Below are 12,219 nucleotides of genomic sequence, written 5' to 3'. Positions count from 1 at the left end.
CAGAGTTCCCTCCTTGAGGGAATCCGCCGATAAAAAACCCGACAAGGACCAATTTCTGTCAACGGTGCGGAACACACTGAGAAAACTTAGTCGGCCAACGCACAAAAACTACCTTGGTGTGTCCTTGGGCTTTAGGGTTCACTCTACTGGGAGAGTGGCATCTTCTAAGGCTCTTGCCAAGGGTCTGTGCTGCAGCAGGATGGTCATCATCATACATGTTTTTCAAATGTTATAGCTTGGACACTGATTCAACACCAGGGGGTGCATTACAGAAAGATCCTAACTTTAGAATCCCATCTTATCTGTTTGCTAACCATGGCAATTTCAGTTAGGACCTCACTTAGGACAGAAGCTATTACAGATAGGAAAAGGGTAATACAGAAGCATCCTAACGCCACAAAAAAATCCTAAAACTGTCTTAACTTTAGGACAACCCCAATGGTGTCCTGACTTCAAAATTATTTGAAAGCCAACTATACAAATCACACAATAATAGCTCTGTCTGAGAATGGTGTCACATGTATTAATGATACAAGAGATGTTTGATGGTGGAAAGACCATGTGAACACCCAAATGATGTGCTGCACTTTGATGACAAAACTCCGACAAATAATTACAGACTCCTATGAAATAAAAAGATTAGGCTTTGCCCTTTTCTCAAGCTTATCATTTCACTTTATGAAAAGCACCACTTTTTTTGTTTACTACCAGTTTTTCCGTTTTACTTCATACCAGCTGTTTGCGTGTTGTTGGTTGCCTGGTAACAGACCAGAGAGTTGATTACCGAACTCAGTGGAGGGGTTTAAATTTCCTAACTACAGATAAGATAAGATTTTGTAAGATAGGATAAGAACCCTAAATCAACTTGTAATATGATCAACCTGTAATATGAATTTGTGAAAAATCCTAAATTAACTTGTCAGATCTTAACTTAAGACTTAAGAAAGAACGTTTCTGTAATACGCCCCCAGGATCTCAGGTTCTTCAGGGATGATCCAGGTCGTTCTGCCTTCAGAATTTGCCTGAGCCAAAGTTAACAGCTTAGCATGGTGGTGTGGGTATTATCATTCCCATAGTGTCAACACCATGGCACAATGTCAAAGTTCCCATCTGAAAGGGAACATCTCAGGTTACATATGTAACATACTAACACAATTTCTACAGAACCCCTGTCCTCCCCCCCTTGCCCTTAACTAATTTGGCCCCTGCCCATGCGGAGGTCTTCGCACGCCACTTCAGACAGACTAACTGGTGTTAGTTAATTGCTAATAACATTGGCTTATTTAACACAAAATGTAAAATGTTATTGTAATCAAACAGGAGCTGATTTGACATGTCTGTTTCTCTCTCAGGTTGGGTGTGCGATTGTGGCGGGGCTGCTTCATTTCTTCTTCTTGTCTGCGTTCTGCTGGATGCTGCTGGAGGGGGTTCAGCTCTACCGGATGGTTGTGCTGGTGTTTCACACCATAGTAAAACATCTCCACATGTATGCGGTGGGATACGGAGTCCCTCTCGTCATCGTCATTATCTCTGCCATCGCCTTCCCAAAGGGATACGGCACCCAAAGACAGTGAGCTTCTGCAACCAATGCTGTTAAGCTGTATAATTATATGTGTGTGTCTCTATGTACATGTATATGCACATGCATAATTATTAGACGATATTTTCGAAAGTCGATATTCTGATCATATATTTTTTCCCGCCACATTTTACCTATTCCAAACTACATTAGTCTTAATACTTTCAATACAATTCTTACTATGTTTATTAGTCCATAATAAAATGCATAAAACATTTACAAATTTTCTTTTTTTTAACTGAAAATTCAATAAATGTTTTGACAATTATGAACACTTATATTTATCTTTTCCTTTGGGAAATGGACCAAAAGTATTGATTGCTCATCTTAAATGCAAGCAAATCATTTAAATCAAGGTTCATGGCTGTGATGTGAACTAAAGTCTTTTGAAAAATGTCCCCAAATTCCTGTCTGAATAGCAAATACATTGCCCATAAAGATAATCATTTAACAAGTTAAATAATACTCCGGATAAAAAGGTCATTCTGAACCAGAACTAAATGTGAGCTAGAGTCAAAATGCAAGAGATTAATATTTGGTATCAACAACCACCTGATATTCAAAAGTTCAGAAGAATTCTCCTTCTGCTACTTCATGGTCAAACATTAACACATCAGATCATTCGCGAGTCTATGATTAATTTTCAAAGGGAATACGAATGGGGAAGAACGATGAATTAGTCTTTTGTGTGTGTGTGTGTGTGTGTGTGTGTGTGTTTGTAACCATGTGACTGATTTACCATTCCAGCTGTTGGCTCTCTCTTGATCGTTATTTTATCTTGAGTTTTTTCGCACCCGTCTGCATCATCGTCATCCTCAACTGTGTCTTCTTCATCATCACTGTGTGGAAACTGGCAAAAAAATTCTCCAGTCTCAATCCAGACCTCTCCAAACTCAAACAGATCAGGTGTGTGTGTGTGTGTGTGTGTGTGTTATTTCACTATCCTTCATACACTATTATAGTTTTTGTGTCAGTCTTTAATTTAGTTTTATCTCAGAGGTTCTGATGAATTGTATTGTGTGTGTGTTTCTCTGTAGGAGTTTTACGGCGACCGCAGTGGCTCAGTTGTGTGTTCTGGGCGGGACGTGGGTCTTCGGCTTCTTCCTCTTCCAGGAGAACGGGACTGAAGTCATGTTGTACCTCTTCACCATCCTCAACAGCCTCCAGGGGGCGCTCATCTTCATCATGCACTGCCTGCTGTCCAAACAGGTTCTTACACACACCATGACAGCAGAAAACACATGATGAATTGGCTTCAACACATTGAAGGTTTGGTAACAGTGGTTTGTTTTGTATCTTGCAGGATTTTAGTGATTTGAAGTGACAGTTCACCCCCCAAAAAAGGATGCAAAATGCACAAAATGCAAATCATGCCATAAGGGTTCTGAAGTAGTGGTTGACCGATATATCTCCAAGTGCCGATATTTGGCATTTTTAAGTGATTGGCATTGACCAATGTTTTTCTGATTGACTGACAAGTGTCAGAAGCAGCTTTTGTTTTGACATCGATGGTACTTTTATTTTGACAGCGCTAAGAACACCAGCGTCTGAGCGCAGTTTTAAGCGTAATCTTTAAATCCTTGATTTAAAACTGCGCTATTACCAAATGGCCACTACATCATGTTCATGTCATATTCTCTGTGCACTTTAAAATTAGCGTTACCTGCTCTTTATTTATGGAAAGTATGATATGATTCCCAGTGTGCAAATCACTTATCACATTACTGGGTGAACTGCTAATTACAGTGTTTATTTCATCGTAAAATCCATATCGGTCGACCACTATTCTAAATGCAAGCGACTGGGGTTGGCCAGAAACTGTAATTTATTATTTAGTCAAACATCATTTGCTTTAGCTGTTGTGTCGCCCCCTTCAGGTCAGGACGAAGTATTACAATCTGTTTGGCCGAACGTGTCCACATAAGAAGAAAGCAGAATACCGTGTCAGCCAGTCCAACAGCAGTCAGGTACAGTACGCTAGTGAGTGTGTTCGAGTGTTTTAGTGCTGTGTTTGTGGCTTCAGCTTCTTCATTCTTCCTTTGACTTTCACAGAAACCTCTGCGGAGTGACGGCAGCACAGCAGAGTCACAGATGTAAAGTGCCTACAAACTCCTGAAAACAAGGCACTTGAACACTTTCTGTAAAAGACTTTCACAAAGCATTCAAAAAGGGTCGTTGTCATCTGAGGAATATTGCAGATGTGGGTTTATCATATAGTGCATGTGCCAACGAGAAAAAAAAGAGACAAAAAAAAAAAACGTTGAATCCAATGCGACTGCAATAACTTTATTATCTTTAACCTTTTACTTTACTATGTCTGTTATATTTAACAATATTATTTCATATTTCACTCCTAATAGTCTATTTATAAATGCATTATATTTGCCACTATATCTACACATTATATCTATTCAATGAAATACTTTAAAATATGAAACCAAAACCACCAATAGGTGGCAGCAAAGCGTTGTCTAAACGAGTGAGTCATTGAATCATTCACTCAAATGGTTTGTTTAAACGTTTGGTTTATTCAGACACAAAGCAGTTGATGAGCGAGTTGCAAGCGGAGGTCTTTTCTGTTACGAAAAACACAGCAAAGGCCGTGTCCGTAATGTAAGAACAGATAAAACTGATCACACCATTATTTGAACGTAACATTTAGTTTGTTTTTGTCTTTTCTTTGCAAGTGGAAAGTCTTACATTCAAGATCATGCAAAAGGCAACTTCTTTAAAATGATAAATGTTTTATTGAGGGAGATCTTGGTTTGATTATGAAGGTGAAACTGTAGCTGGATTTTAAACAGTAGAGAGAGTTCATTTATGACAGCTTTACTATAGATATTTAATCAGAGACTGTGGATATATACCTTTTTTTTAAATAATGCAAGTTATATTGTATGTTTGTGTACTAATATTTCCAGAAAATATATTAAAATATATTTTTTTTTCCAAATCATTGTGTCCTGTTATTATGCTGATAATTTAATGAGAAACAGTAGTCCTGATTTTTAGTGTGTCTTAATCTTATTTCTAACCTGTTGTTTCTCTTGTTTCTGCCTCCATTGAATGTAAAGACTGTAACGACCAACAGTTAGTGTGAGTGAGATGTCTGTTATATTATATTATATTATATTATATTATATTATATTATATTATATTATATTATATTATATTATATTATATTATATTATGTAAGATTTAGATCTGAGGTCATGTGTGAAAGGACAAATCATATAATTTGTCTCGTCAACTTTTCTCGTAAAAATAAAATAATCCTCCCTTGTCTGGATTATGCTACTCTAATTAGTGCCTGAACATTGTATTTTGATCACTTCTTGCGTTGTTTTTGCCTCTTCATGATGACTCGCTTGCTTTAGTCCTCATGTGTAAGTCGCTTTAGACAAAGCTTTTAGACGTCTGCTAAATTACTAAATGTAAAAACTTACACTGTGTTATGTCTCCCCCTTCAGGTCAGAGGGAGTATTGTGAACAGCAGAATCTGTGCACGTGAGAAGAAATGACCACAACAACAGTCAGGTAAATTAACAATTGGTAAAAACAAAAAGGTCTTAGCAAATAGAAGTGGTGAAAAGTAAATTAACCCTTAAGTGTCTCGTATCTGTTACACAGTTTAGGCTTATTAAAGTATTACAACAAATTGTGAAATAGCGAGTCAGTTTCTTAAAATTCATTCACTAAAATGACTTTGATCCTGATCTCACTGACGTTTTTATACCTTAATGAGAACGTGATCAAAAGGTTCTTAGGACATATTTAGTTGTGAGCTGAGACAGCCCTCATTTGTCAGAGGGTTGAGTTCTGACAGGACCCCAAAACAGCCAGTCTAGACACGCAGAACCCGGAGAACCCAAGAGGTCCTCGCTGCAGCCTGTAGCACGATGGATCAGATCCGACACGTACTGGACGCGCATGCGCGGTGATGTGTTTTGGTCTGTACAAAAAAAAAAAAAATCTGAATTTAAGTTAAATATAAATGATCACTTGAGTGACAACTGTGTGATCTGACTGCTGTGATCAGTTTGTATATTAAACTTAAATTCTGTTTTTTTTTATTTTGTTTTTTTATGTATGTACTGTAGGCCTACATCATGGCATGATGTACGTACATAAAACTCTGTCGCTATAGAAACAAAGACGCTAAAATGCAATCATGCAATGAGCTTCTCTGCTACTTATTGTGAAATTGATTTTTTTTATATTTGCTATTAGTATTATCCATACTGCAAAATCCTTATGTTTTTATTCAACTATGCACTGTAAAAAATGATTTTTTGGTGAAGTAAATACTACTGAAAAAAAACAATGTAATTTACATGAAAAAGTTAGTCCAGGCAAGAATTAAAAAAACTAAGTAAATTCCATATCAGTACTTAATTCAAGCGAGTAGAAATGAAAGCGTAAATATCAACTCAATAAAATTAAGTAAAAATTACTCAACTTTTCTGATACTGGGGTTCCCATCATGCACTGGACCTTGAATAATTAATGAGGTTCATTTTTCACTGTTTTCCAGCTGTATTTACACTGTTTTATCATTGCTTTTGTTGTCAGGATTAGTAACTTGCCATTTTGTGACATTTTGAGTAAATTTTCTGCTCAAAATGACACATTCAAACACAAAAATGATCCATCAAATGTTACCGTCATTGTGTATTGTCTACCAAGTATTGAGGTACTGTATTTGCATTCACATGAGACTTAACATCTGACATGATGTTGTATAAATTACTTAGATAATCTAAGTAAAGCACATACTATAAATGATTGGTATAATTCAATATTATTGTTTGAGTGAAATGTAATGCAAAGGAAATTTCAACTAAATCGATATTAATCAACCTTTTACTAGCCAAGTTAAAATTACTTATGATCTTTGTTACTTTCACTTAACTAGGTTAAGTAAAGTTTACTTAATTCCATATTCCAAGAAAATTTAACTTAAAGATTTCTAATTAAAGCTACTAATAAATGTTTAGGTTTTTACTTGGCAAACTTTGTAAATTTACTAGCATTTTCAGAGTGAAAAAAATTAGCAAGCTTTTTTCAAGTAAATCCTACTCCAAATTTTTTACAGTGTGTGTGTGCCTAATGAAAAATACAGGACAAATCCTGTCCCTTATTGATTTGATACGGGACGCATCATCTTGTAAATACAGGACGATTCCGTATTTTAAGGGATGGGTGGCAAGAGGAACCTTACGTACAGATCACTGTGGAAAAATTAGTATAGCCATTAAAGAAGGAACTCTTACCAGGCAAAATATCATTAAGCACTTTTTTTTTTTTCTGACAAGATTTCGTTTCTTGATGCTGTTATTATTTTTGCATTTTCCCTTGAATGTGTACTGGTATTTTAAGTTGTGTACAGACCGTATTGTATTGTAGGCCTACCTCTATGATTAAAATTACTGAGACAATTACTTGACTCATTTTTGCTTCCACTCAACAGCAAATATGACCTGAATAAAATAAAATGTCTTTATTTTAAAATGTTATGTATACACGCATTAAATCCATCACATTTCGGTTTAAAATCATGTGATTTAAAATGTTGTAAAATTAACTATTTTGCATGTATGCAGAGAGAAGCTAGGAAAGCACTACACAAGCACTTCACCATTCCACAACAGTTTTCTTTTATTTTGATTATATATGCTTACATGAGCCTTGCCTATGAACTCGTAGGATTAGGACTAAGGCTAAAGTTTATGTGAATAAGGCTGCATTTGTAGATCAAAGCAGATTCATAAGAATTGTTTCTGTACAAGTGAATTAGTCCCAGATATTATTATTTTTTTCATAAATTAAGTTGTTTGTTCATACATTGTATAGAAACTACATCAACACTAACTATGAGGATTAATTGCATTGCTTTGTGGTTTACAGAGCACAAAGTGATCAAATTAAAAAAAGGTCTTCTGGGACAGAAAGGCAGCTTTTCCACCTTTTGACCACAAGATGTCGTTAGTGTACAATGTGTTGAAAAGCTTCGAGTAATGAACCATTTTACAATAATGAAAGGCACGGTGCTTCACAAAGCTTCATTTCACCACCACTACCTTTTGCTAAGCACAACTTCTAGGTTACTGTTGCTAACTTAGACAAGCTGTGCAGAACATCCAATAAGAATGAACCATCAATACTTTCTTGCCACAGATCAGACACTCTGCAATTAAATTTTTAAATAAAGAGTAGGATTTTATTCATATAAAGACACCCACAAACGTCAATAATCAGAATATGAATATTAACAATGGTGTAGTGTTGTTTTTGGCGGCCTGTTTTAATTTTATTAAGTGTCAAGCTGTCGTTTTAGTTTTTATTAGTTTTAGTCACGTTCATACTCTTTTTAGTCTAGTCAAGTTTTAGTCAACAAAAACTGATGACATTTAAGTCTAGTTTTAGTCAATGAAAATTGTATTTTAGTCTCTTTTTAGTAATGCAATTCTATTTAACCCAGTCAATATAGAATTTCAAACAAGGTTATCTTATTATATTTAGTAGCCTATATTTAGGGCTGTGACGGTGGAGGTTTTTTTTTTTACCTCTGCGGTGGTAATGGACCAACTACCGGCGGTGGTTGGGGGGTTATTTAAAAAAATAATAATAATCGTTTTATATTTCCACACAAAGACGCGTGATATAGCCTACCACTCTGCGCTCTGAGAGGGATGTGGGACACGAGCAGAAAAGAGACCATCGATCTCTATATGATATCTTCCGGTTTTCTACTTGATGTAAATTGGTCTGAAGAGGGAATTTTATCCCCCACAAGGGCGAGATATTTAGGCTATATTTGAGATTGCGCTGCCAGAGAAAGTGAAACTAAAAATCACCCGCGCGTGTGAAACGCGCTTTACAACTAAACTTGACGCGCCCTATGTCTAATATAACAAGCACAAACTGTGTTTAAAAGAATTTGACATGCAAGTACAAATGTAGGCTATCTGTCCTACAGCGTTTTTCTACTTTACCACAGTAAAGAATACGAATATAATAGGCCTAATTTAAAGCGAACCAATGAAGAAACGTTTAATTCCTTTAGAAAATGGGTGAGACGTGAGTGAAGATTTGGGAAAAGAAACAATAGATTCCATGCAGGGATGAGTCACGATTTTGGGATATTCCATTAGTTTATTTAATTATAGAATATCGAATAGGTTGTGCGATTATTCTCTAAAATAAAATCTCCATGTTCTGGTGCTGATGCGGTGACGCGTTCATGTAACCAGAGACGCTGCCAATAACATACAGCTGTCACAAAGAACTGGCAAAAGTAATGATTATGAATGTGTCAAATATATCAATGAGACATTTTAATAGAATAACTAATGGAGTAATATTGTTAAATTCGCTGATAATCAGGTGACCAGATCGCAAACCAGAATTTAAATTGTTTCACAATAATGTTTATTGATAAAAAATAATGTTTGTTTTGTCAGTGACAAGTGTCGCATTCTACTTTATGATGCTGAAAACTATATCACCTGATCATCTTCACTTCCTGTTTTCTTTGCAAAAAAAAAAAAAAAAGTGTTTTAGTTATCACTGTTACAAAGACCACAAACTGATATAAAAAGTCAAGAGTCAAACATTACCATCTAAACTTCTATTAAACTTCTATCTGAATGTGAGATGTATGAGAGAAATAAAGTCCAACTGGTAAAATAATAAGTGCAATAATGTGTAATGGCTCGAAGTCAGTAGTTCTTGTATTTCTCTTTTTTATTAACATCAGGTGTCTTCAATAATGCTCAATCATCACTTTATTAATCACTTAATTATCTCATTAACTTCAACACTGCTTCAGTGTTAATTTTAACACTCTGTAGTGTGGACACATATGTACACTGAGGAGTGTTCATTTAACACTGGGGATTTTGCTGTGCACACTGCAGAAGGATGACTGAGGGAGAAGTAGATATTGTCCTTTAACACTCTTGAACCAAGTTTGTTTGGGTGGGGGCCATCCTGATGAAACAGTTGTCTCCGACTCCAGAAAAGATTGAAGTTGTCAATGAAGTTCACTCCTTTTATATTGCAGGTTTTTTCACAGTAAATTCCCCGGTGTTAAATTAACACCGCTTGGTGTTCATATGGGAACCAGCAGCAGGGTGTTAAAAGTAACACTGAAGCAGTGTTAGAGTTAATTAGATAATTAAATAATTAATTGAGTAATGATTGTTGGATTATTGAAGACACCTGATGATAGTCAGTTGTAGTTCTTGTGTTTCTCTTTTCTTCAGTGATTCTGCTTGTTATCATCAGGTGTCTTCAATGCTTAATCATCGCTCAATTAACCACTTAATTATCTAATTAACTCTAACACTGCTTCAGTGTTACTTTTAACACCCTGCTGGTGGTTCCCATATAAACACAGAGCGGTGTTAAATTTAACACCGGGGAATTTACTGTGTTGCAGCCATGTATTAAGCCCAAGCAACCGTGAAAACCGTGAAAACCTGTTTGTTCCTCTTGCTGGGAGCGGTCCACTGATGAATGTTTGAACTTTCAGTCTTTTAAGTGTTTCAAAAAGTTCATTGAAATCCTTCTTACGGAGTTCTGACTGTAAAAGAGTGTGAGAGTTCACAGTGGAAACAAACAAACATCAGCTGTTAATCTACTGAAGCTGTGTCACCTGTTCTTCACACAGAACCTGTTTCACATCACTATTATAGTCAAACACATAATTATTTTATCTATGTGAACATTTACACACCTTACAGTTTGAACCTGCTCAGGTGCATATTTCAGTTGGGTGTTAGTGTGTCTTTTGTTTTTCAGGACATCACACAGCAAAATCCCCAGTGTTAAATTAACATTTCTCGGTGTACATGGTCCAACCACATAGTGTTAAAATGAACAATGAAGCAGTGTTGAATTTAATGAGATAATTAAGTGATTAATTAAGTGATGATTGGCCATTAGTGGTGACACCTGATGTTAATAAGGAGAATCACTGAAGGAAAGAGAAACAACATGAACAGAAAAAAAGAGAAACACAAGAACTACAACAGACTTCGAGTCATTACACATTGCACTTAATATTACCAGTTTGACTTTATTTCTGTCATACATCTACACACGTTCTTATTTAGATTTAACAGACGTTTAGATAGTAATGTTTTATGGAATGTTTCGTTTCATGTCACCATTATGGTGACCAGTGTTTGCTTTAGTTGGGCTCTTGCCCCTTTTCTTTTTATGATTAGGTTTTTTTTCTGGCTGACTGTACAGACCATTTGTTGTTATTGTTCTACGATCAAGTTATGCTTAAAGGTGGGGTATGTAATTCTCTTTTTTTGGCCATTTTTTCAAAACCACTTGAAATCCTATTCCTAACCCACTTACAGCCACTGAGTTAGAAGCACTGAAATAAAAATTAAGCACTTTAATCATCTGTGGAACGGGCAGGACTCGAAAAACTCCAGCCAATCATTTCCAAGACCACCTAGAATCATTGGACAGTAAGTGCGTCAATCAAACGGTCGTACCATCCCCCCCTCCCCCATCCATGTCCATGTTCTTCGAATGGATGGAGTCAAAGGAAAGAAGGTAGGACCATTTGAGTTGTGTATTTTCAAAATATGCCGGCCGTTTTGCAAATAACATACCCCACCTTTAAGATGCTTTTGGGAAACGAAGCCCAGGTCATGATGGTCATGTTCTGATACAAATACAATCTCATACTAGTCTGATTCACCGAAACAGCATTAATAGCTGATTTTGCAAGTGTTTTATTCACATGCATTACAGTAGATAATTTGAGCAGTGTTTACATAGATATGAACGTTTTATAATCACACACAGACATATGAATCTCAACAATGGTGACAATCACACAAACGCTTCATGTTGCAGTGCATGATGGGAGCCACCAATCAGAACGCATCCATGGCTCACATCATGGATTGCAGCATGAATAAATTATGCAGCTGAACTGTCCTGTAATTTTCATTGTTTTTTCCTGTTTATTCCGTTTATTTTGCCCTTGTTTTCTTTTGACTTTAGCAGCTTGTTTTGTGATGTTCAGAGTTGATCTGTTTGTCACTAGTTTGCTTATTGTCACCATTGTTGAGATTCATATGCTGATTCTTGATGTCTGTGTGTCTAAACACAATAGTTTTTGTGCACAAAGTATTTTCAGAGTTGTTCATATTGCTGTTGGATCTCAAACTGTAAAGTCTCAGGGCTACAAATCACCAATAATAAAATGCATCATCAAGCATATAGTCAAAGCTTTAAATTCTGAATGACATGAGTGAATCAGGTCACTACATTATGATAATGTCATCATCAAAAAAAAAAAAAAGTTCAGTATGACATTATTGTTCAAGTCTAAGGCTTGTAGTACATACAAATAATGTTATTTGTTTCTTTGGAGCGCAAATTGACTTGACTTGCCAGTGAATGCAATAGATTTAACAAGGATAGAAAGGAAGCTGTTCCGCCAACAGGAATTACGTCAGAAGGGCATAACCAGAATATATAGTATATATTATATAGTAAATAGATTTTCACTATTTTCACATGTTTAATTGAAAATGTTTGGTTTAAATACACCATTATGGAGATCAGTGTTTACTTTAGTTTGGTTCTGGACTCTTAACTGTATAGTA

The 12,219-nt window shown here is 35.9% G+C and overlaps 1 protein-coding gene across 1 annotated transcript in view; it reads left to right on the top strand.

The window, feature by feature from the left end:
* Positions 1-4,532, top strand: part of LOC311077544 (uncharacterized protein) — a 471,588-nt gene extending 467,056 nt beyond the window's left edge. The window contains exons 21-25 of the mRNA XM_084106074.1: positions 1,353-1,570; positions 2,327-2,485; positions 2,617-2,788; positions 3,457-3,546; positions 3,632-4,532. Coding sequence (XP_083962200.1) covers positions 1,353-1,570; positions 2,327-2,485; positions 2,617-2,788; positions 3,457-3,546; positions 3,632-3,676 — 684 coding nt within the window. The 3' untranslated portion in view covers positions 3,677-4,532. The remainder of the gene's footprint in view (positions 1-1,352; positions 1,571-2,326; positions 2,486-2,616; positions 2,789-3,456; positions 3,547-3,631) is intronic.
* Positions 4,533-12,219: the final 7,687 nt, after the last annotated feature.

Source organism: Abramis brama (assembly GCF_963993115.1).
Source record: "Abramis brama genome assembly, chromosome: 2".
Classification (NCBI taxonomy): Eukaryota; Metazoa; Chordata; class Actinopteri; order Cypriniformes; family Leuciscidae; genus Abramis; species Abramis brama.
Note: the sequence above shows the minus strand (reverse complement) of the source record. Positions and strands in the feature narration are given on the sequence as shown.